Genomic DNA, 25460 nt, shown 5'->3' with positions numbered 1-25460 from the left:
AAAAGAAATAATTTGATTTTGGGTCATGAATGGGTTTTTGCCTATGAGAAGCTGCTGTTACTTCAGTAGAACTGCTGCCAGGGTTAAAGAAACAGGAACGTGTATCTGGGAATGTGGCCTGTGGAGCTCTCAGAATCAGTTTAAAATTTCTGCCATGGGCTCAGGCTCTTGGTGCTCTGTTGCTGTGCACCTCTTTTACAGCATTTTCTAAGTCAGCCTGAATGCCCTTTAAGTGATACGTGGAGGTGGTTTCTCAGCATGTGAATGCTGGTGCAAAACCAGCCCTTGCCACAAGTCTTCTCGCGGTGAGTTATTTGTGAGCGTCGTGCGCGGTCCCTTCGCTGCTTCTGATCCTGCGAGCGGGATGTGTGCGCGCGTGCTGACCTCACGTGATGCCCAAGGAATGCACTTTCCTTTTGATTATTTTTCTTGACCCAGATCTCTTCCAAATATGGTCTTGGCTTAAACAAGTTCGTGTTCTTAGAGCTCAGGCGTTTGCAGAAGAAATTCTGGCTCCAGCTCACTGTGGTTGCACGGGGGGAGTGGAGGCGGAGAACAACTTAGAAATGTAAAGATAAAAGGCACCCAGCTGCACTCAAATTTGTCCCAAAAATGTACATTTTGTAAAATGTTTATACAATACTGGACAAGAAGATTTGTTTTGGTATTTTTAGCTACAGTGGAAACAATTGTTTTTAAATAAATGACTCTTACTCTGAGTGATTGCCACCCAAACATTGCTTCGCTGAGGCTTCTCATCTGAAACAAATTTAAATATTTTTCTTTATTCATACCGAGATAAAAAATTGTCAAGCTGGCCAGCATAAACAGAGGTAAATTAATTAGTAGCTCAGAAATAATTAGCTGTAGCGAGCTAAGAAATTATGCTCACTCCATAGCAGGTTATTAATATGATTCTTAAATTATTATATACTCTGACCATGCTAAATATGAAGTTTATCATCCCAAACATTTTTCAGAACAATAGGACTGGGCAAGTGCTCTGAAACTAACTGCCTACCAAGGAAACTGTTACACTTACGGAAAATCCTTAATCTTAACTAAAACATACATTTCCTCTGACTGTGTATGTTAGCGAGCAAGTGAATTTATAGAAGTGACCAGCTCCAAAATCTTATTGTTTAATAGACTGTTGGTCCTGGCAGTAAAGTTCCTGCAATGTCACAGCTTACTTGGCATCCCCTGTTGTTGCTGAGGGTGGCACCAAGCTCCTGTGAGCCTCTGTGCTGGCAGCAGGAGGAACTTGTGCCCTCGGGCCTTTGGTCTCCTTGAGAATTTGGCTCCACCAAAGGACCTGGTGCAGGAGGAGAAGAAGGGGATTTTGCGCTCTGGCTGTAGGGAGGGAAGTGTTTCATGGCATCTTCTACCTTAGAGGTAATTAATGTAATCATCTGCTATTGCTAGCGATAATAGTCCATTACGGAAAAAAAGGGGGAAGCAAATTCCCAGTCTGTGTAATGGCCATGCTTCGGGCCCCAGGGCGATTTCACCAAACGAATCACCGACAAATTTATCATCTTTTTGGTTGCTGTTTTTAGTAGCAGTGTGCAGATGAGGAAACCAGACCCTGTAGCTACCAAATTAATATTTGAGCACTGTGGGCACTGGCGTTGCCTCATCTGGAATCGGTTTGCCCAGAGCACAATGCAGGCACGGCCCCGCACAAAGGCGCTTCCAGCTCCGAGGTCAAACGTTTAGCGCTGGCTCTCCCAGCGATAGCCCCAACAAGCGCCTGATTCGGGTTTCATAGCTCCTTGCGAGGAAACCTTCCCTGTTTCGAATTACAGGTTCACTGGTGTGTGATATAGGAGCATTTCTGTTGAGATCACAATTTTTTCTGAATAAAGCAGGAGCCCGAGCATGGCCTGACTCCCCTCGCCATTTGTATTAATATATTAAAATACCAGAGGTTCTCAAACTACCACACTGGATTTGCAGCGGTGTTTCCAACATGAGTTAGAAGCAGCAGAAAAATGTTAATCAATAAATTAAATCATCTGCTAAATTAAAGGATGTTTTCCCTGATGCTTTTTTTGTATCAAAAGTGAGAATTCCTGCATGCGTTAGGAAGCAGTGGTGAAAAAATGAGCCAGTGTCTTGGCAGGATGTTTCACAGCAGTTTTTGGCCTGAAGAGCTCTGAGTATTGTAAGAATGGAATATCGCAGGGTTGGAGCACAGCGTTCAGCTCCTCAAACAACAGCGGGAGAGGAAAATATTTAGAAAAACTGAATTAGACACTTGCAAAAGCTGCAGTTTTGTTTTGTTTTGATCTGATCTTTCTTGGTCTTTCTAAGACTCCATCTGAGTAACACAGAGCACCTCACAGCACTCGTCCAGGTGCTGTTTGGGGATGTATGCGGGGATTTAGAACCTGGGATTTGGAAGCTGGTATCGGGGCCCAAGGACACTAACGGGGGCAGGAAGGTTTGGGCTGAATGTATGTTGGCACTGTTGCTGTTACAACCATTAACGATGCAGATTAAATAATAATAATAATAATAAAACTGTTGGTGATAACCCTCCAATAAGTGGGCTATAGCACTGTGTCATTGTACCTGACCTTGGCGGCAAAAGGTCAGGCTGCGAGAAGTGCTGGGCACTTACACCTCTGCTTTCTGTCAGAACCCTTTGGGTAGAGCTGCTCAAAGGCAGAAAACCCCGTTTATAAAGCCTTAAAACTCTTTATTAAACTCTTTTAGAGTCCGGGCGCATGAAGTAGGGTGAAGCATCTAATAACCAGCAGCATTTCTTTGCAGCCGGTGCTGAGGCGCCCGCGGATCCCCTCTGAGGCAGGCTGAACCAGCACCCGCCGCCTTTATGGCGACCTCCCTCCCCCCCCTCACAGCCCCATCCCCGGCCCCTCACGGCCAGGAAATGGCGGCGGGGCCGCTCCCGCCCCTCTCCCTCCTCCCTCCTCGCCCCTCCCTTCCCCGCGCCACCTCGCGGCGCGCCCCCGCGGCGCGGCCCCGCTCGGGAGCGCGCTCCTGCCGCCCGCCCGTCCCCGTCTCCGTCCCCGTCGTGCCCGCGCCCGCCGCCGCCGCAGCGCCGCTCCCTGCAGCGGGGAGCGTGGGGGGGAGGCCGGCGGCCGCCGCCCGCTGCCACCGCCCCGAGCCCGGAGCGCGGAGCCCCGCAGGCGCCTCAGGCCGCGCCGCTCCCCCCGCAGGTAGGTGCGGGCCGCTCCCCCCACACACGGCCACGGCGAGCCCCGGCCCGGTGCGGGCGGGCAAGATGGAGACCGGGGGGAGGGGAGCGGAGCGGAGCGGGGCCGCGCTGTGCTCGGGGACCGGGGGGGGGGGGCAGCGCGGATGGACGGGCTCGGCCCCGCAGCGCCATCGCCGCCCTATGCCGGGCGGGGCAGGGGGGAGCCGTACCGGGCTGTACTGGGTTATACCGGGTTATATCGGGCTGTACTGGGTTATACTGGGTTGTACTGGGTTGTACTGGGCCGGTGGCAGCGCCCTGCGGCAGGTGGCGGCCGGCGCCAGCCCCTCCGAGCCCCCCGCACGCCCGGGGCTGCGGCGCTTTTGTCTCCCCGCAGCCCTCGCCCGGCCCCCGGCGGGCTCCGGCCTCGCCTCCCCCCCCCCCCCCCAAAAATCCCCGATCCCCGGGGGGCTTCGATTCCCCTCGGGGCTGGAGCCCCCCCGTGCGCTGTGCTTGGAGTTGCAAGGAGTTGGGCGCATCCTGCTCGCTGCGTGGCCCTTAATTAATTAGCGAGGAGTTGCGCCTTTAATTGGCGTGCGGTGCTCCCTGGCTGGCTGGCTAAAGAAAGCAACAGTTATGTTGATCCATGCGGTGTGTTTTTTTCAAAATAAAGGAAGGCGAGGAATCCGTGTGTTTAATCCATTTTTAAAATTACATCTCGTTCCTATTTCAATTTTTATATACCAGGGTTTCTCGCAGAACTATTATTATTATTTATTTTTATTTTTTTTTTGGTCTATATCCTTAATTTTTAGGTGCAACCGTAACCAGAAAACCCCGCATCTTTGTCCAGTGTCCGCTGTTGATGAGATTCAACAAGTGGACTTTGTCCTTTTGCTCTCGTGCATTGCGGTGGCAGTGTCTGGGTGTGTTGGTGGGGGTCCGGAGCTTTTGCACTGACCCCACGGAGGTGCCCATCGGGAGCTCAGCGCCGGGACAAGGAGGTGTCTGAGCCCTCTCCTAAGCTTTAAACCCTTTCGTGGGAGGAGGTTGGGGAAGGAGGAGAGGGTAGGTGAGAACACCCACGGAGATGAATGAGCACCTCTTGCCTCTCGGAGCTGTTGTTCTGTTCCCTGGGGAGAGGAGCGGGTGGGTGAGAACACCCAGGGAGATGAATAACCACCTCCTGCTCCTCAAAGCCCTTGTTGTAGGCGATGGCGAGGTCTGCGCCGTGTTACCTGGGAACGGCTCCTCCAGATGAACGGACAATTTTACAAACGCCCGTAATTCTTTCTGGAAAAAAAAAAAAAAGAAAGATGTACCCCTACCTGCCCTGTCATTCATATGCATATCTGACTTGCCTTGAAGTTGGGTAATTACAGAACCACAGGATAATCAGGGTGCAGCTTCACAACCTCGCTCCTCTAAGCCAGCCCGTCTGGCCTGATGGCTGCCTCCATCCTCTGCGGCCCCATCCCAGCTGTGGCTTTGCTTTTCCTCAGCCTCCGCTCCCTGTGCTGTGTTCAGGACTTGTCCGTACCCTTCATGAACGTCTTCTGAGTTCATTGTGTTGTCAAAAAGACAAATTTTTGAGGTCTGGCTAGCTTTTTAACTTAATGAGGCCAAGGGGGTAGACAGTAGGTGTAGGCTAACCTAGGCCTTCAGTCTGTGCCGATGAAAATTGTGTTCCTGTTCCTGCTCTCCTGCCCCAGTGCCAGCCAACTGTTGTTTTTTCGTCCTCGCCGGATTGTTTTTCACCTGGGTATTGGCTCGTCCTGCTCTTGCACAATAGTTAGTGTTGGCACAAGGAATGGGAATGTGGGAGAGGAGGAAAGGGCAAGATTATCCTGTTCAGAAAAGCTGTGGATTCAGAGCGGTTTCTGTTGATTATGAAACCAAGCGGGCGGTTGTGTCGATGTAATTGGCGGTGCATGGTTAACGAGATCATTGACATGGCCCTCCTCGATTTTTGTGGACCCGTCTTTACCCTTTTAAGTGTCCTGTTTCTCCTCGTCACATCGCTCCGTGGTTACCTGACCTTAATTTCTGGGTGGAAAAAAAGTCAGCTGACGTTCTTGCTGATGTTGGCATGTGCCGAAACAGCCCGTAGGTATGCCTCGAGTGGTTTTTAAGGCTGGAGAGCCTGACAGTTACTTGTTTGCCAGGTTTTGCAATCAAATCCTGGTATCTAAAAGCTCACCATTAGCCTCGTTAGTGCGTGACTATCTGATCTTTGTGGGGGCAGCGCTGACCTCCGTGTACGGCACCAGGCTGGTGTTTGGGCTCTGGGGAGCTCTGCTTCTCCAGGGGACCCCAAGACTTATTTCCTCTTACTGCCAGGTATTGTAAGCTTTTGAGCTCGCATTGTAGCGAACAAAAGCAGCTTTCATTGCCTGCAGTCACACATCTAGAGCATTCCACGTGTGAGAAGTGTGCTGATCCTTTACCTCCGTGCTTTCAGCTGGGCATTTCCACACCCGCCGTGCAGGCCCGGGGCAGAGCTGCGGGGTCAGAGTTGCTGCCACCAGGACACCGCTCACGCCGGGGTTCCCCATGTGCACGTTATTTATTCTCGGCTCCAGGGAGGGCCCTCAGGGTGTCTTGGTGTTGATAAGAGAGGCCGTGGGCCCTCTGATCCCTGCGTGCACACAGGGGGCAGAAACTGGCTTGGGCCTGTGCACGGAGTTCCCTTAGAGGGCACTTTGGGGGCTGCTGCTTGGGGTCTGGAGTGGGGGCTGTGAGGGGATGGGTTGTGTGCCCCCACAGCTCTTCCCTCAGCTTCTGTCACCCACCTTTGGCCGTTCTTCACGGTTATGTAAGAAAATGGCCTTTGGTCATCAGAGAAAGGACCGTGCTTGTGATTTCTCGTGTTGCATGGGGAATCCTTTGTTCCTCCATCTTTTTGCACAAAGAGTAACTGAGACAGACATTGTGCCCAAAATTACGTTTTCTCTCCTATTTGCAGCCTCGTGTTATTGCACTGGTTCTAGCAAGCCACTTGTGTAAAGAAATTGTCTTATATTGGGGCTGATTTTAATATATTTTACCTCATGTCAGATGAGAAAAATCCTATTACGTGATCAACGCTGGGAAGCCCTTCATAAGCACGGGTTAGAGGAACCGCTTACCTAGTGTCAGAAGTAGATTATATTTCAAATGTAGGTTCAGACGTTATGGTATACGTTGTGACACTGATAGGGTTTCTTATTTCGTGTTTTTAAAATATTTACATTTATGGGGATACTCCAGGTGCAGTATTTTTGAAAACAAGCAGCTGCGGGTTTTTTAAAAATCAGGCGAGGCCATATTTTAGTAATAGTTAACACATAGGAAAGGAGCTGACGATAAAAGCACCACTTGAAAATTGTTTAATGTGATATAATTCATCCTTTCTACTGACTGATGAAAGTATATTTCTCCCACCCACTATCCTGAGAGGGAGGAGCGAAAGCAATACTGTATCTCTGCCGCAGTCTGCAAAGGCAAAATGTCTGTGCTCTGGCTTCTTCAGCTTCCCCCCGCAGCAAAAAGGAGCCCTTTGGCATTCCCCGGAGCCTGCAGCCCCTGCACTGCTGGACGTGGCATAGAGCTCTCTTTATGCAGGGAGCTTGAACAGAGTTGGTCCTGTGCTTCCCTCCAACTATTTTAATTGGTAGGAGTGACGTGCAGGGTGCCAGTACAGAAATAATGCTTCTGTTGCTGAGTGCGATGTCATGTACTTTATGTGGATTTGCTGTAAAGAGGGCTGGAGGATGATGAAAACGTGCTGGTACAGTCTCCTACAGCTCCGTCGGTGCTGTTGAAGCCATTGCAACCTCAGCTGTGGAAAATCGCAGAAATAGGAGTGGGTTTTCTACGCTCGCTCTTACTAAAATCAAAATCGTCCCTGTTGGCAGTAGGAGTTTACCTCTCCTGGTATCGTCATTTGTAAAGCTGGAGGTGTGCTTCCAGTTTTGTTCAGAGGCTCTGATTCAAAGCACATTTCAGCAGCAGCGCTTGCAGAGAGCCAGGTCTGCTCCGGTGCAAGCCAGGCTGCCCGTGCAGAAAGCAGGCGAGGGTGAGACCGGAGGGGCTGCCTGCTTCCCCTGTTGGAATGCGTTGTTCTGTTTAATGCAGATACCAGGTCACAGCTCCAGGACTTTATAAAATACTTGATGTTTGAGTGCCTGTTTCCAGTCAGCTTTTGTACTTTCTCTGCTCTTGGAAGCTGCCATCTGGCTTGCGCCAACCACGAGGAAGGCAAAGGAAGGGGGTGATAGCCCAAGAAGGGTGTTTTATGCATCGAGACTTGACTAGTTTTGGTCTTAAAGTCTTGTATAGCAAACAGAACATGGTTGTTGTGTGGTTGTTTTTTTTTTTTTTTTTTTTTTTTGTGTTTTTTTTTTTTTTTGGCATAGTTTCAAGCTGAGGGAGGGATGGGCTGTACCAGTAAAAGAAGCCTTAGCAGTTGTAAGCTAGAAATGTGCTGTATGTTAATCTGTGCTTAGGGGCAAAAGGAAGCACTCTTTCTCTCTATCCAAGAGTCACAGTATCGTTGGAATTAGGTGACATTTCTTAAGATTCTTTTTGTCTGCTTTGCCTTTAATATGGCTTCTGTTTTCATCTCCCAGCAGAAAAGAGCAAGAGGTTGACTGTGAACTACAAAAATCCTCAGGGCAGCCTCATACATTGTGTATTGACTGATGAGCACTGCGAGCAAAACAAAACTGCACGCTCCCCTCAGGAGTGCTAACGCAATTAACTTTGCAGGTACTCAGAAGAATGGGGATGCAGCGATACTGCAAAAAGTGGGGTCATTACCGTGGCCCTCTGGTCCCCCCGCAGCAAAACCTTGCAGGTCCCAGATGGATGGTCCCATTTCTTTCTTCGTTCTAGCAGCCATGGAGCTCCTGTGCTTCATTGCACAGGAAGCTCTAACGCTGCCTTTCTTTTTCCAAAGCTAGTTTATCCAGTTGTCTCCTCCCTTCCTAAGCATTTCTATGAAAATAGATTACCAGATAGAAAAAGATCCAAACAGAAAACCCTCTGCAGCCGCTTTCCAGTAAAAATCTTCTCAAAATGCAACCAAATTTGTTTACTACAGTGCCTCATCTTAACTATTTGTTTATGTGGAGACATCCAACCAGTTTTAAAACTGATTTAAGTAAACTGTTGCAAGTATCTTTTACATATCTATTTACAGGTTTAAAACAAGTAAGTTTTGTTTCATTGGAAACTTTTCTGGCTGGTTTTACTGAAGAATGCTTGGACACAAAGTTGTGTGCATTTGGCTATACAATTTAGCTAGAGTGGGATTTTTAAACTGGCATAGCTTTGCATTTTATACCAATCCTTGTTTATACTGTACGTACCCCTGCCAAGAAGCCTGCTTCCACTCTGCTGATAGACTCATGCAGTGTGCCTACTTTTTATTCCCAACTGTAACATGAATGAAGAAAAATATGCTGGAGGTGTCCGTGTTAATGTAACTAAGATAAAGATTTCTAAAACTTTTCATTAAAATGTCTTAAAACAAAAACAGAGAGCATAAGCTTTGAAATACTACTTGAAATTTTCATGATTTGATAGAAAATGACCTAGAGAAAAACAAATATTAAAAAAAAAACCATTGTCAGTTTTTCACAGACTGTATTTTTTTAAGCTTCCTCCTCTTGTAAGAAATGTTAGACAGTTAGTGATTTATTCTTCCTTCCCTGTCAGTGACAGTGATGCAGACTGCCACCAGATGCAAGGTAAACCAGCATCGGCCAAGTTCTGTACGTCCCGGCAGTGTTTGTCAGGGCTGTCGTGGCAGACACGCACACAAACACACGGGTATGGTGCTGAAACCCAGGGTCTGGCAGGTCCAACAGGATGCCTTCCTGGGATCTGAGGACCTGCCGTGGTTCTCCCCAGGAAAGGTGGATGATTTCATCAATAGGAAAAATCCGTCTGGTTGTGATGAGGAGAAAAAGCAGCGAATAAGAATACTGGCATAGACAGGAGTGAATCTGGAAGGTGGGCAGTCTGCTGAGGAACCTTGAGGGCCCTGCATTGTTCAGTGCCTCCTCCCTGGTCTGGTGTGTTCCCTCAGACACTGGGCAGCTGAACCGATTGGCCTTGTGGCAGTCGAGTTTGGAGCAGCTTTTTGGGGCCAAAGCTGGTGTTTTAAGTGAGCGCTGAGCCTAGAACTAACTGCTCCAAGTGTCCTCAAGTGTATCAGCAAACAGCTGAATAGCCTTTCAGTCGCTCTGCATACCCTGTCCTTAGTAAAAATACATTACCACGGAACCCTTATGTTTGTAATTACGTATTGTGAAAAATCTCAGGTATTTGTCGTGACTTTGTGGGCTGTAGCGGGGTTAAAGGAAGGTAATGTTTTCTTGACTGCTACCTAACATTAAGTTCCATTTTTATTGCTGCACCAAAAAGTCTGCTTGGTCTCTTGACCTGTATCTTACTTTCTTTGTTCTTTGCTAAATGAAGGCTTGCAAATTATTCTTAGTTGTTTCACTTGCTAGTCAACACCTGCAATAACAGTGGGTTCGTATTTGTTCTACCATAGCCCCACTCAACATTCAGAACTGTAGCACGTGGATAATCTCCACTAGTACCATTTATTATTTAAATTATATTATTATTACAATTTGACTATTTGTCATGAAACTGTGTTCAGATATTTGCACAGGAGTAACACACATGCTGTAATATGCATTTGTCAGGCCAAGGTGAATTGGGAGTAAGAGCTGGGACTGTAACTATTATAATCAGAAGGAAAGGGCACGGGGATTTACTCCTGGGTAAACAGACCCTTCCTGTTGTATTCTTTTCCTCTGGCTGGGAGGAGACCTTCACAACTGCCAAATAAATTCCCTAATCAATGGTAGACTTTAGATGTAGCTGTTCTAGGTGATATTCCATATCTACTGCGGGCAAAATGCCATGAATATTCCAGACCTTATCTGCTAGAGAAATTTACCACAGCAAGAAATGTTTAGTCTCCTAAACATGACCGGGAGGCACAGAAATTCTCTCAAGAGCCAGATATTGATTGCATTAATCTTGTCTTCAGCATGGTTAAATGTTATCTTGGACTGAGTATTTTCAGTTTATTTGAGCTGTGGAGCCAACACAGGCGAATTGAGTGAGGAAGGAGATCCTCCTGGTGCGCCTCGCTGCCTCCTTCCACCTCCACGGGTAGGGAACGTGAGGCAGCGTGTGTGCAGCTGCTATTTACAAGTGTTAATACTCAAAAAGCTGTAGACCACCAGCAATGCAGTAATATTATTTGTTGTGACTCTGCCCCAGTATGTGTGCTGAAGGGATTTCGTAGCACAACTGATCCATGTGGAGGCAGCGGCCTATAGTTCAGGCTGAGGCCTTGCATGGGCGCCGCCAGGCCGGCCCTTGGGCCTGGGGTGATGCAGCAGCATACGGGTGCCTCTCCCTCCCAGCCTCCTGGAGATGAGTCTTGTTTGAACAAGCAAGCCTCTGAAATGTAGCACAGCTCGAGCCATGGTAGCCTACCAGTAAAGCACAGGCTGTGTAAAAGCGGTGCTTGGCCGTGGTGGGTCACATTAGTTCCCCACAATGCCGGGAGGTGCATGGCAACACGGATATCAGGACAAGGTGTATGTCTTTTCCCAACATCCTGGGCACAGTTTTGTGTCACTTTGTACCTGCACACCTAACTGGGACAGCGTTGGCATTGCTGTGGTCTGACATCTTCTGCTTTGTGCAAGATTCACTGTGTGCCTCTGCTTCCCCAGCTGCGCGTTTGACCCGTTTCTGTGTTTCTTACATAATTGCGAGAAGAAGCAACAAAACTGATTAGTGTTGTATTAATTTGCTGCACTTACAACAAAATCTTAAGGAGCCTAGATCTGCTAAATCAGGAGGAGATGGTATTTTTCCTTGGGTGGTAGGCTGATCTTGCAACTGGAACAGCTAGGAGATAGATGAGATTCGGTTAGAAGGGTTTTGAAATCAGAATGGGTGGCTATTAGACGTTCTGGTTGCTGAAATGCTTTTGTTCAGTTCTTTAATGTACTTCTCCACTAATTATACCCACCTGAATAATACATATTTTAAATAGTTGCTTTTAACTGTGTGTAGAGGGTTACCAGTCAAACCCTCAAATGAAAGCTTATTAAAACTTTTCATTTAAAAAAGTAATTTACTGACATTGATTCTGTTTACTGAAAAGAGACAAAATGGTTTGTGCTCACTTTAGGAAACAGAGGTAACTCTTCAAGGATTTTCATGTGGAATGCTGCAGAGTTATTGTATGCTGATACACATTTGTCTCTCTTGTTTTTGATAGAAAATGATGCACCCTGTCGCCAGCGGTAATGCAGCTTTCTGTGGGACCGGCAAGAGCTCTTGCCTTAACGAAGACACCGTGAGGTCTGCCGATCAGTTTGACTTGTACGCCACGCAGCAAAGCAAATACGGCCACGCAGTAAGCCACAAACCGATTGCATGCCAGAGACAAGACCCGTTGAATGAATCACACCTGCAGACCACGAGCGGCAGGAATATAGAGACAAAAGATGAACTAAAGAAAAAGAAAAACCTCAACCGATCTGGGAAACGTGGAAGGCCATCAGGGACCACAAAATCAGCAGGGTACCGAACCAGCACGGGTCGACCCCTGGGGACCACCAAAGCAGCTGGATTTAAGACAAGTCCAGGCAGACCCTTGGGTACAACTAAAGCAGCAGGATACAAAGTCAGCCCAGGCAGACCTCCAGGTAGCATTAAAGCTCTATCACGGCTTGCAAATCTAAGTTATACTTGTGGCAGTGCAGCTTTTCCCTATCCTATGGTGCATAACAGAGGCTTACATGCTGCTGGTGAAACTAGTGGCAAACTCAAACAGCCTAATGAATGAAAGGAAGGAATTAGTAACTCCTTACTAATCTGCTTTACTTTGGATTTTGGCATGTTTCTTGCATTTTATTGTAGCATTTGCATACGTTTGAGTTTCTAGATTTTCTTTTTATTCAAATAATGCCATAGTGTATGGGTGCAGTTCAGTAACTTTTAAAGCAATGTTGAGAGGGCACTGGCATAAAGGGTTTTTTGTTGTTTTTAAACCATAATTTATTAGCAAGTCTCAACTGATGCATATACCATGGTGTCTCTGAGTAATATTCGTGTTCCTAGTTTTACATTCAGTTTCTGGTAAATCTAGTTTTGTGATTATGCGTTAAGTAATTGAAATGAGGAGGATAGAATTAGCTGGCTGTTGGCTCGTGATGTGGCCTATCTCACAATAAGGAACTCATCCAGATGAGTTCTTACTTGATAAAGAAAATGCTTGGGACTGTTTAACTAGTAACAACTGCAAAATTCTGAGTTCCTGTGTGTTTTTTAAAAGGAAGGAATAGAAAGCAAACTATGTTTTCCACTCCTGCAGGAGCTTCTTCAGACCTCGAACAGATACTTATAAAAAAAAAAAAAAAAAAAAAAAAAACAGACCAAAAAACAACCTTTTTTTTCAGTGTTGATTTCAGGTGGCTTTTGTTTCTGGAGTTGTAGCATTAAGTTGATTTCTACTAATGTTCCAAAAATGTTTTTGAAATGATTAAAGAAAGCTGAAAGTTTGTGCAGCGCATTACAGCTCCACAGCGCCTTATTAATACAAGCTCGTTTGCCTTTAGGTGATAGCTGTTCTTTTTGTTATGCTGATACAGGATTCTTCTATGTAATTTTGAAATGCCTGATAGTACATATACCAAACCACAAATAATTCTTTAAAATTTGAAATATTTTGTAAGAAATTAAGTACTGTTCATTCCAGTTACGCACTCGGTTAATATTAAACAGTACATTCTTAATCTGTAAATAGCTATTTACACTGTTTTTTGCCTTTAAAATCTGTGCTTAGGTGGCGACAGTTTAATAGCTTTTAAAGTATTAATCTATAATGTTTACAAATTAAACTTTTTAAATAGACACTGTTGCCAAGTTTTCAGACTTAGTTTTGCCAGATATTCCTGGAAATACAGATATTTCATTGTTTGACACTTATACTATATTTAAGTTATGGAAGGTTATATATCTACCAAAGGACACCATTTTCATGATTTATAAAAGCAAACTGTATAGCTGATGCAAACAGGATGCAGTTTACTGCACTGCTAGACCCCAGATATAAAGTACTTCATAGGAATTCATCTATGCATGCAAGCTGAAAAAAAATGTTGTTGGTTGACTATAAATACCTTTCTTGACTCAAACTAAAACCTTTGCTCCTTCCAAAAGAAATGTTCCATTTTTCAACTGGGTGTGTTTAATTTTTTTTTTTTTAAGTGTGAGAGAGAGTGTGTGTGTGTGTAACATGTGCACATACTTTAATCTAGACTCAAAAAAAAAAAATCAGTCCTCAATGTTGCATATTGTTTGTTCTAAGTTTATTTTTACTGGAATTAAAGCGTTTTTTTCACCTGGAAGAAAGTTTATATTTAAGTTGTTTGAAGTAAAATGTGACTTTATGATAAATTTGCAGCTTCAAATATCTGGGGTGGGAATATATACAGCTTGGAAATCTGGGGAGCAGAAGAAAATGGGTTAATTAGAGCTTGTGCTGATTGAGTAATAGTACTGATAATTTTTGTTAATGTAATTGCTATTCTGGCCTGCTGTCATTTTGATGAGAACTCTTGATTTCAGTGATGACAACTTAAGAAACAGATGTCATGTTTCATACCTTTTTTATCAGGAAAAAAGCAGCAAGCCTTCAGGTGTTCCAGTGATGCCTAACACATAATGAGCTGGACTTTATGCTGTACTTTACAATAGGTGTGTTGAATTGTTTTTGGGGAACTGTGTATGCACTGGCAACTAAGACAATGAACCTCAACTGTACTGGATGGCTCCTTAGTCGATACACGAACTAATGGCAGCTAAACTGCTACTAAAATGGTTTCTTCATGCTGAAGCTATGAAATCCAGTTACACGTTCTGTTCCTCAACAAACTCGCAAGCCTGAAATTTAGCAATCTTTCTCAGAACGATGTCACTTCTGACACATGCAAAATGCTAACGTGAGTTAATTCACCCTCAGGATCCGTGCTGTATTGGCTGTTTTTAATCATGATTTTTCAACAAAAGACTGCTTTAAGTTCTTTCCTGAACTCAGCTGGGAAAGCAGTCCTCTTCAGCTGAATGTAGTAACTACAGGAGTGTCACACCTCGCTGGCAAGGAACGTGTTGCATGTCACCACTGTACCTTGGAGAAACTCCACTTCTTACCTCCTTCTGTTTATCCCGTTTGCTCCTGTTTCATTTCTCACTTGTGCATCGACTCAATGGTGCTGTGCTGTGTGTCAGGAGATAATGCAGATGTATTGCTGTTCTGCTAGTATAATGAATTTTGTATTCAAGTATGCTGATGAAATAATGAAATCATCTAAGCAATTTCTGTTCATTACAGTGTTTATTAATTATATCAGATGAAATATAATCCCGGTAAAAAAGCAATTAACGTTGTCAATTGTGAAATGATGAGCATAAAGTAGGAAAGTGTTGGTGGAGTCTGTAAAGGGCTGCTTGGCACCCAAGCTTTAGCAAGGAGACCAGAAGTGTGCTGCTGAGCATTGCCCAATTCTGGTTTGTTTTACATCTGACCGTAGCTTACTGGTGCCATGCTGAAAGGGGATGAAAAAAAAGAAGTAAGAGATTCAAAGCGAAAAAGGAATGGAATTTTCAAATACTTCTGCTTTGCCTATGTATAATCTAGAGAATACATTGTGCTTTTTTTTAAAAAAAACATTCTTCTTTCCACGATAAACACTGAAGCAGCATGTTAATGCCTAAACTTTATTAGTACCAGTGGGAAAACTGGCCTTTTCCCCCATAGGATGAAAACATAACTTGTAAGGTAAATTGCTTATTTTATATGATATATCATAATTCAGCTATTCATAAGCTAGGATCACCGTTGTGTGTTAACACTGTTCAGAAGATCGACATGTCAAGTTTGTTTTTTAATAATTTCTTTTAATTATCAAGTTCCTAACGTCTTATTTATACATAAAGGAAATGTATTCGCTTGCTATTATTCCTTACTGATGCTATACAAGTTCACTGTTTAATATACATATAGTAACTACTATTCAGTTTCTGATTAAATTTACTTAAACTTAAACCAAATAATTTTGCTACTATAAAGTCTTGCACTGGACATATTCAAGATGCTAGCACCATATTTTGGCAGAAATAAAACAGATACCATCAGAAGTGGCTAACTTTGATATTAAATATAGTATTTTTAAAATCAGCTGTTAGCCTTGTCACTAAGGCAATGTTCTTTATATCTTGGATTTAGTTTAGACTATTCAGAATAACTATGTATCGAGAGCCATTAAAGATCTCTGTTCCGAATGAATATATTTTCATTTCGTCTGAAAGAACTTAAGAGTTTGGTCAGGACAAAACCAAGCCTTGTCGGTGAAAAGTGATGTGAAAAGAATTACTTGGAACTACAATACACAGAGTAATTCAGATGTGAATTGAACTCCCTCCCCCATTTTCGAAGAGCTTTAAAAGGCAGAGAGCAATGTGAAGTCATTTGTCTGATGGCTTCATTAGCTGTGACTCTGCCGTTCTTTGTTGTGTGTATAATAACGTTTCATGCTATCCCTAGAGTTGACAGTTAAAACAATTGATAATAATCGTAAATACTTTGAACTGCAAACTTAATTTCTGACCACAAAAGAAGTTTATTCTTCTCTATTTTAATGCATATATTTTAACACTGCTTAAATATATTTATGACTTTAGTAGAGACTAGACCTTTCTCCTTGTGATTTTTTTTTTTTCCAAATAGATAAGTCTGTATTCTGAAGTTTGAACCACTTTATGATATTTTAATCTTTCATCATTTGCTTTTCCACAGGTTTACTTTGGGGGAAACAGTAATCTGTTAAATAACTAGTATCAGCACCCTGTCCTCTGCTGTAAAAAGCCTGATTAGATACTGTGTATGTTTTTATGTCCATGAACTTGAGCTACTCGTGTGCAATTATGTGTATGGGAATGGAGTAGTGTTCATGATCTGTATTTACATCATCATATGGATGTATATTTATTAATAAAGTTAATACTTTAAAACCTAACAATTTTTTTCCTCTTTTGTTAATATATATTTTTAAAATTCTGGCTTAAGATTCCTATTGGCAGCATATCAGACCAATAACTTTAACCTGTCTCTGTTTTAAATGGAAATGCAGTGATTTTACCATTTGTTCTCCCGACGTCTCAGTCGTAGGTAAGTGTAAAATGTTAAGGTACAACTTGTACAGATTTTGCTTAAAACCAAATGATCTGTTCTGCTTTGTCCCTTGCCTCCCTGAAGTGTAGCTGAATCTAGCTCCAACAGACTGTGTTTGTGCTTGTGTGGACTTAAAAATGCACAAAGAATCTGGGAGAGTTGGAGGACCACTTACTGTGCAAGATTACATGAAATAAAGAAGCCCACCTTTCCAGCATGCTTTGCTTTCTGAATTTCACATGAGATGTGTATTGCTTATTATAGGCAAGTCCCATAATTTGCATTAAGGCAAAAAGCCTGAATGGGTTGCAGGGTACTAGGAAACAGAGGAATGTTCCTTGTTTTTCAATAAATTAAAAGTGCTGCAGCAGTAACTTAATCATTCTTATCCCTTCACTCAGATATGAGAAGAAACAAGGAAGGGAATGAGTGCTGTGTATACATGTGTAGTAAGTTGTTAACTTTCTTTCTCTGTTGCACGTGGGAATCAGTTTGAGAGTACTTGCTTTTACTGGAATGGTGGTCGTTACTCATTATTGAATATCATATTTATCCCTTCATCCTAGTAATATTCTAGTTTATTTTTATTGCTTATGTGCTCTGGATACAACCAACCCCCCTTGGTTTTGCCCCTCTACTGAAGGTTTTCAATAACTATGAGGCAAGATGGGCAGTCTGATGGATGCAGAGCTACAATCCAGTTTGCCAGGACTGCTTCCTTTCCTTGCTCCCCAACACCATCCATTTTCTATTCCACGTACTTCCAGAGACCCCGAATATTTCTAGTATTGAAACATTTTAGAAGTCATAGTTGAAGCTTCTTTACAGACTTCAAGTTGCTTTTAATCAGAAAAGATCAGAAAATACATGTTTTTGTTTGTTTGTTTGTTTGTTTTGATTGTAAATGTTTGGCTTTCAACAGATTCATTTTACTGGATACATTCACAACAGAGTTAGACTACAGTCTGTTGTGTTTTGGTCTAAAGATCAGTTGCTGGATGTGATTTCTTGAAGGAAGTGAGCTTTTTTTTTTTTTTTTTTTTTAATGAAAACTTGAGCATTGGATGTTGTCATTGATAAATGATACCATGCAACAATTCAGGCTCTTTATCTGTATTGGAAGGTGCTTCTCTGATTGCATGATTGTTGTGTAATAAACTGAAAGATAAAAATTGCAATGCGATCTGCTCCCTCGGTATACAGTTGGTGTGCGATGCCAGGTGCTGCGTTTCTGATGACAGAATCAGTTTATGATTTATTCATGCAGACAGACCAGCAATGTTGGCTTGTTTGCTTCACAAGTTGGATGTCTTAAAGGAAGCTTTAAGGTGGTTATATCTTCCTGATAATTCCATTTATGGGTATGATTAGACACCAAAGCTTGCTTCGGTGCTGGACTGGCATCTTTTTGCTTTTGGAAAATACCTGTCTCGATGGTATCTCTTCAAGTAGCTCAAATAGTACACCGTGAATTAGCAGTATCATACCCATGCAGTATGATAGCTCAGTGGTGTGTCTTTTTGGACCAAGACGAATGAAAATTGTTTTAACTGTTAATCACGTAAAGCTGTAATAACTAAAAGTAAAGGGCTGACTTGCATTGTGTGCTATTTTTATCAGAGTTCTGCCTGTGGCTCTGTGTTTATTGTTTAACATTTAAGAGAGGTGGGGCCTGACCATACTGGATTGGCAGCCCGAAAGCTACTGCCTTCTGCAGCTGGCTGTCACCCAGGTTCCCTGCGTGGCCTAAGGATGACAAGGGCTCATTTTTTCCCATGAGTGGATAGATACATGGCTTATCTTGCAAGGTTGCTGGAAGGAATCATTAGATAAGAACTTTTAACTACTTTGAAGCTGAAAAATGTTGTGGAGTTGTTAGGTGTTATTTAAATGATCTGCGGCAGATAAATCTTCTTGCCTTTCATGTTGCTTTTTTTTTTTTTTTTTTTTTCATACCACAAAAGCTTGTTCTAATTAGTGAAAAAATATCACAGTAACAATTAGTGCGAGTTTGATTATTTAGAGTAGGCCTTTGAGATGTGCATAAAACTAAAAAGTGTATTTGCTGTTTCAAGTGGTCATGTTCTTAAATATTCAACTGCGGCCATGTTGAGAAAACAAAGATTACAAAGGCACACATCCCAAATTCAGGTGTAGGTTGAAGTTGTTCATGCAACCTCAGCCTGTGTTCCAACTCAAATGCTTGTCTTGTTCTCTCCTACCTAATCTTTGTGCTGTTGAATACACAGAAAATCATAGCTGTGAGGATGTCTCAGGATTATATAGGAGTGGAAACTTGTCTTGAAGACCACGGCATTGTCTCTGTCCCAGTCTCTTTCACTCCTTTTCTTGCCACGATGCCTGTGAAGGATCTTGCTCAGCATTACTGAAATCTGTAGTGGTGTGTGAAATTCAGCTGCTGAAATATAAGATGCACAGATGACCGCAAAGTTTTGGTGTATATCCATGGGTGCAACAAAAGACTCAGTTACGCAAATCCTCCCCTTTGCTAAATTTCAGATCCTTCCCTAACAAACAGAGCTATTCTACCGTATCCAAGATTTTTGAATAGATGCAAAACAATGTATTTTTTTTTACTAGTTCTTCCTGAAAACAGACATTTTGCATTAAAAATCAGAAAAATGTAAGCCACCAAACAGTTGTGCAACAAAACTGGCAGGCATCTTAATGTGCCTTGTCTGTATAATGTGTAAGCACTGGGCTAGTACATTTGTTGTGACTTAGGTATAAAGCCTATCTATAATTCCTGAGAGTTAATTTGTTACATTAATGCTTTTTTTTATCATCAGCATAAAAAGTATGCAATATTGCACAAACTTCTTGCTTTCTGTTCTGGTAGGAAGAATATTATGTTAGGATTAAATCTGAGAAGTGTCTCAGATGCAGGTATGTTGCCACAAATGTATCTGTTAGAGATCTGGAACGCCATCATTCATGTTTGAGATCTGACACCACCCAGGGCAGCGGTAGGTGAAGGACTCTAAGACTGATGGCACAGAGCCATGAGCTGCAGCCACACGTACTCCTTCACCAGGAGGAAGAAAATGGGGCTGAGCTTGAAAACGCCACTTTTCTTGCCACAATTAGGGCTTGGGGAGCTTTTTCCTGACTAGCCCACAGCAACGTGGATTCGTATGTGTGTTGGCTCTCAAGTTTGCTTGCTTGATCTGTATCAACCAGTCTAATTAAATATTTTCTATTTGCAAGCCTCACTTATGTTTTATATCTTTAGGCTACCATAGTTTCAGTATTAATATTCATGCAAATGGGACTTGGAAGGCAAGAAAAACAAAAACATTTTTCCAAGAAAGAAAATGTGCGCTATAAGAAAGGAGTTGATGCGCCCCACAGTAAAATCAAAGACACAAATCCCATTTCCATAATAAAGCTCTGACATCCATATTAATTTATGTGCATGGACCGTGTTTTCCTGGGTCTTTTTTTTCTCCCCAGTATGTACGTGTGGTGCCTACTCTCCTAGGTCATGCTCTTGGCTCAGTTCTGACATGTCCCAAACAGTCGTGAAGCTTCAATATTAAATTGAAAGTGAGTTAGAACTAACTGTGACAGGATTTTTCTTTTTTTTTAAATAATATTCATCTTGCCTTTCAGTTTGGAAGCTTTGCTTGATATGACAGACAGGCCCTCTTTTATTTTTAGCTGTAAATATACACACACACACACACATATATATATATGCCTGTAGTCTGTGGGCTTTTTACCCATGGCCGTCCGTAAAAGCTCCTCAGGAGCCAAACCACCGTGAGGAGGTGGAAGCAGCCCCAGGCTGCTGCCCCGGGGGACAGTGGGGCGGTTCGGGGGGCAAAAGCGAGAAAATTGGGTAAAAGTTCTTTATTTTGTGCAGTTTATGTGAACATTTTACTGTCCTGGAGCGCCGAGCCCCGGCGGTTTGCGGATAACCCCGCCTGAACCGCGAGGCGTTCTCGGGACAGCGCCCGCCTCAGCGCGCCCAAGATGGCGCCCGCCGCCCTCTCTCCCGCCCGCCACCGCGCACTGCGCAGGCGCGGGAAGCGGGGGCCGCGCCGGAAGCGGAAGCGGATCCCGGAGCCCCGGCGGAAGTGGCGGTTGTCCGGGGAGACGGAGCGCGGCGGGGCCGGGATGTGGCGGCTGCTGCTGGCGCTGGCCGGGCTCGGCGGGGCCCTGGCGGCCGGTGAGGGCGGCGGGCGGCCGGGGAGAGGGGCTGGTGCCTCCCCTCTGACGTGCTCCGAGCCCGAGGGCGCCCCTCGGTGCTGAGCTCGGTTTGGGGCCTCAGTACGAGAAGGGCACCGGGCGCTGGTGGAGGGCCTGGAGGACAAGGCCTGTGAGGGGCGGCTGAGGGAGCTGGGAGGGGTCAGTCTGGGGAAGAGGAGGCTCAGGGCAGGCCTCATTGCTCTCTGCAGGTACCTGAAAGGAAGGTGTAGGGAGCTGGGGGCCGGCCTCTTCTCGCAGATAGCCAGTGACAGGACCAGAGGGATGGCCTCAAGTTGGGCCAGGGGAGGTTCAGGCTGGAAATGAGGAGATATTTCTTCTCAGAAAGAGCACCCAGGCATTGGGATGGGTTGCCGAGGGAAGTGGTGGCGTCACCATCCCTGGGGGTGTTCAAGGAAAGGCTGGGCGTGGTGCTTGGGGACATGGTTTAGTGGGTGATGGTGGTAGGGGGATGGTTAGACCAGCTCATCTTGGAGGGCGTTTCCAACCCTAATGATTCTGTGATTCTGGTGCAGGGGATGTGACAGAGCTGAGCGCCGCGGGGACCCCCCCAGCTGCTGCTGCTGGCTCCACGCAGGTTGGTGGTGGCGAAGCGGTGCGGTACCGGACTGCAGAAATGGCCGACGCGATGCTGGGCAGCGGGCTCCCAGCCCAGCAGGCCAAGGGGCTCTCGGTGGTGCCAGGGGATGCGAAGGAAGAGCAGGAGTCAGCTTCCACCACGACTGGGACTTGTGAGGCAGCAGCAGGCGGCAGTGGGGAGTGTGAAGCAGGGAGCAGGCCCTCAGCTCCCCTTGTCCAGCCTGACACGCAGGGCCATGAGCACGCAGTGGGCTCGCCCGTCGTGCTGGAGACTGTGCTGCCCGGCACTGCTGAGGAGCCCAACAGCACTGAGAGCATGAAGACCCCCAAGGTGTCCTGCGAGGAGAGGAACGTGACTGGGATCAGCAACTTCACGCTGCAGATCCTGAACGTGTCCCAGGTAAGCAGGCCACCCCTTCTAGGGCTCTGTGCTGCGTGTCTGTTTCTTCCGTATTTGACTTGGTGGATTTCCTTGCGTTACAGCCTTTCTGATATTGACAAGGGAAAAAATCTGAGTGAGAAAGCTGTTTGTGTCGTTCCGAGTAGAAAAAGTGGAGAAATGGCTCAATCCACGAGCCTGTGTGTGCCTGTAGAGAATGGTCAGCTTTCATGTGCTGTGCATTAGTGTATCTGGAATTGTTAATGGCACTTATTTCCAGTACCAGTGCCTATTTCTAGCTCTTTCTTGTAATAAAGGATGCTTTTTTAATTAATAAATTTGTTTAACCTCTTGAAAAGGTTCTCTTAAACACTTGTCTGTTTATTTTAAAAAGCTTTAAAACAAACGTGCAGCTACTCGATAAATCTTGTCAAGTATCTAATTGTTTGCTGAATGATGCATTTCTATGTAGGATTATGCTATTAAATGTTTCATTATGTGTGTCTGTTCTGCTTTCTTTAAGGATCTGATGGAGTTCCTAAACCCAAACAGCAGTGACTGTACCTTAGTCTTGTTCTATACGCCGTGGTGCCGCTTTTCTGTTAGCCTGGCCCCTCATTTTAATTCTTTACCTCGAGCATTTCCAACTCTGCGCTTCCTGGCACTGGATGCATCACAACATAGCAGGTAATTTACATGTCCTATCCTCTAATGTCTTATTTACAATAGCAAGTTTTGTGTTTTAAAAACAGGAGTGTTTTGTTTTAATGTTTAATATAAATAGTTATGGGTCCCTTTTATTTTTGGCTGTGCTTTCCTTTTTTTTCCTATGAACAACTTTACAGAAAGGAACTGCTACTCTATCAACAGCTATAATGAACCTGGAAGTTGTGTTCTGTTATCTAACTTGGGTTTCATTATTCTGAAAAGTGCTAAATATTCCATTCACCCCCATATATATCCTTTGATGACAAAATTTGTATGCATACAATACACGTGTGAAGAAGCAACATACTGATTCACTGCTGAATCTTACATTATTGACATAATTCATTAGCAAACCTCCTTAATACTGCACAAAATGGTTACACGTTTTCTTATGAAGGGAGAAATTAATTTAGTAAAACTGACACGTTGTGGCTATCTTTGTTCCTTTCTCCAGTGGATTTCTTTTCCTTATACCTTGCATTTGCTTTGTGTTCAACAGTTTATCAACTAGGTTTGGAACTGTAGCCGTGCCCAATATCCTCCTTTTCCAAGGCGCTAAACCTATGGCGAGATTTAATCATACAGACAGAACGCTGGAAACACTGAAAGACTTCATTTTTAATCAAACAGGTTTGTAAATCAGCTCTGATGCATCAAAAGGAAGAACAGGTTGGCTTTTACCTCCAAATGCAGCCTTCCTCCTCCTGTTGGTTGTTATTTAAGATGAATTTTATGAAAACCTTGAGAGGATCTGGCAGAGGTGGCTGCAGTCTGCTGGGTTTTGGGGCACACTGAAACCAGGAACTTAGTGGGTTGCTTTCACAGAGAAGGGGGAAACTGAGGGGTTTAGCTAGAGGGACTGAGAACATCTTCACGCACAAATATTTAATTTGGGATAAAAAGGCACGTAAATCGTGGGAACATTGCCATGCATGTTTGCATTTTTGGGGAAAAAGACAATTTCAGTTCTTGTGCTAGAGGGGACAAAAGGACTCCAGTTTCCTTGATACGGCTGTCCACATTGTGAGCTCCGTGCCTCTCTGGTCCTACTGTGCTGTGTTCAGGAAGGAAAACCAAAAACCCCATGCACAGCCTTCATTAGAGGCCAGAAGGTGTTATATTTGCTAATGCAGCAGAGATATTTTAAAACAACCCCCGTGCAAACATACAAAAGGCCCTGCTGTGAAAGAACAAAACAACCCTTTTCCTGTTACAAACATTTGCATACACTTTGATAACATTTTGCCTTTACATTAGCAAACTACATACTCAACGTGTTAAAACACAAGGACTGTCAGCAAAATGCTGAGTCTAACTGTGCACGTGCCTTAATTTGAGAACGAGAACAAAGCTCCAAATACATAAAGCTTCTCTATATTTAATGATCATTATGGGGGTTGATCAAATGCTTTCTTTTTCAGGTATAGAAGCTAAAAACGATGTGACTGTGACAGAGGAAGACTGGGCCGGGCCCCTGCCAAGTGTCCTGACCAAAGGAATAGACTGGCTGCTCCTGTTTTCCTTGCTCTTTCTTGCTAGCTTTATCATGTATGCTACCATTCGAACTGAGAGCATTCGGTGGCTGATCCCAGGACAAGAGCATGAACATCAAGAATAATCTGAGATGCTGAAACATGGACAAAATTTCCTGGGTGTCAGTAAAGCGGGAAGTTGTGCGGACTGGAACTACATAAGAATGAACTATTGAATTTGTTGGTTGTAATTTATAATGTTGACTCAAAATTGGCTTTATTTATCAACTACTGAATCTGTAAAATGCCAGCTGAGGCAATTAAAGCAGTGAGTAAACAAATACGAAGAAACACAAACTAAGAAAGTATTTATTGAAGTTTTCTGACCTGCTTATTTTTCATGAACTTTAATGTAAATACGTGATGCAGTTCTACTTGGCTCTTCTGAAGAGGTCCCCAGACTTTGTAGACAGGATAAGATTTCTGCAGTACATCGGCCTGTGTACATGGTACTGCTCGGCTCAGGAGTCGAGCTGCTTTGATGGAATGATGGAATCTTCTTGTACAGAACCTACGGATGTATGAATTTATGCTTCCACATGGACGATGTGGTAAGCTTGGTGGAATTAGGATGTATTGGCCCACACGGATCGTACTCAACTTTTTGCTTATGTATTCCTGAAACAATAAAACCTTACAGGGATATGCTGGTGAATGGTGATGTTACTAAATTATTTTGTCAGTAAAATTAACTACAAAGAGGAAGAATAAGTTTTAAAACACAATGTACTTCAAATGAGTTATTCCACTGTCTGAAAAAGATTTTAATATTAACTGTATGTATTTGCTTTGTACTGTGGGGTACAGTAATACCAGCAATAATAAAAATTCCAAAATTTGTTTTACAGCTCTTGCCAGGTGACTGTTTTCCACCTATGATACACGGGGGTTAGGTGCTTGCTGTATTCCATGACTTTTGACTTAGTGGCAGTTCTTTGTAAGGTGTAGAATCACTTCCAAAGCTTGCCTCGTTGTGTGTGTGCAATTTATTTACCACTTCTCTCTAGCATTCATTGTCCTTACTTTTCAAAAAAATAAATCCAATTTTTAGCGTAATCTTTTAAGGCACTTAAAGCCTTGGAAAGATGACTTTGGAAGTACAGATCACCTGTCTAAATTAGCAAGACTAGTCTTGAGATTTATTTAAACTTTACTAACGTGTTTGCAGGTTGCAAAGCCTGGGGGTGAGGCATGTAGATTTTTTTTTTATTATTATTTTTATTTTTTTTAGTTTTGATAGCATGGATCAGTTTATATAAGAAATATACTTTTTTTTTTTTTTTCTTTGATTATCACTCGGGGCGTTACAGCAAATGTCTGCCGCATATAAACACTGCCATGAAGTTTTAGGGTGTGAATTAAAGTAAGAAGCAACAAAGCTATTCACAAGATTTGTTGACAAAGAGCTCCTCTCCCCATGTCGTAATGCTTTGGGAACTTTTTTGCTGCCTGTTCCTTTCCGCTTGGGAAAGGCCAGGTCCTGTATTTCTGCATTTAAAAGCACCGATACAACTTAGGTATTACTGCAGATAAAGATGGGAAGTATTTCATTAATAACCCAAAACCTGACACTTTTGAACGATGAGGGAGCTGCAGACCTCCTGCCTCGAG

At 43.8% G+C, this 25460-nt stretch overlaps 2 protein-coding genes across 3 annotated transcripts; both read left to right on the top strand.

The window, feature by feature from the left end:
* Window positions 1-3065: 3065 nt before the first annotated feature.
* On the top strand, window positions 3066-16263 carry C14H5orf24 (chromosome 14 C5orf24 homolog). 2 transcript variants are annotated; one of them, XM_032196745.1, is made up of 3 exons: window positions 3084-3185; window positions 11466-11895; window positions 13869-16263. In XM_032196745.1, exons 2-3 carry the CDS (start codon window positions 11469-11471, stop codon window positions 13907-13909), a joined length of 468 nt encoding a protein of 155 aa, XP_032052636.1. In that variant the 5' UTR covers window positions 3084-3185; window positions 11466-11468; the 3' UTR covers window positions 13910-16263. The 2 variants fall into 2 exon arrangements, with proteins under 2 accessions (XP_032052635.1, XP_032052636.1); XM_032196744.1 differs by having other exon boundaries at window positions 3066-3185; window positions 11466-16263.
* Window positions 16264-20529: 4266 nt separating this feature from the next.
* On the top strand, window positions 20530-24696 carry TXNDC15 (thioredoxin domain containing 15). Its single transcript, XM_032196797.1, has 5 exons — window positions 20530-20613; window positions 21167-21630; window positions 22133-22296; window positions 22817-22947; window positions 23739-24696. Exons 1-5 carry the CDS (start codon window positions 20562-20564, stop codon window positions 23933-23935), a joined length of 1008 nt encoding a protein of 335 aa, XP_032052688.1. The 5' UTR covers window positions 20530-20561; the 3' UTR covers window positions 23936-24696.
* Window positions 24697-25460: the final 764 nt, after the last annotated feature.

Source organism: Aythya fuligula, chromosome 14 (genome assembly GCF_009819795.1).
Source record: "Aythya fuligula isolate bAytFul2 chromosome 14, bAytFul2.pri, whole genome shotgun sequence".
NCBI classification, from domain to species: domain Eukaryota; kingdom Metazoa; phylum Chordata; class Aves; order Anseriformes; family Anatidae; genus Aythya; species Aythya fuligula.
This window is presented reverse-complemented; position numbering and strand designations above follow the sequence as displayed.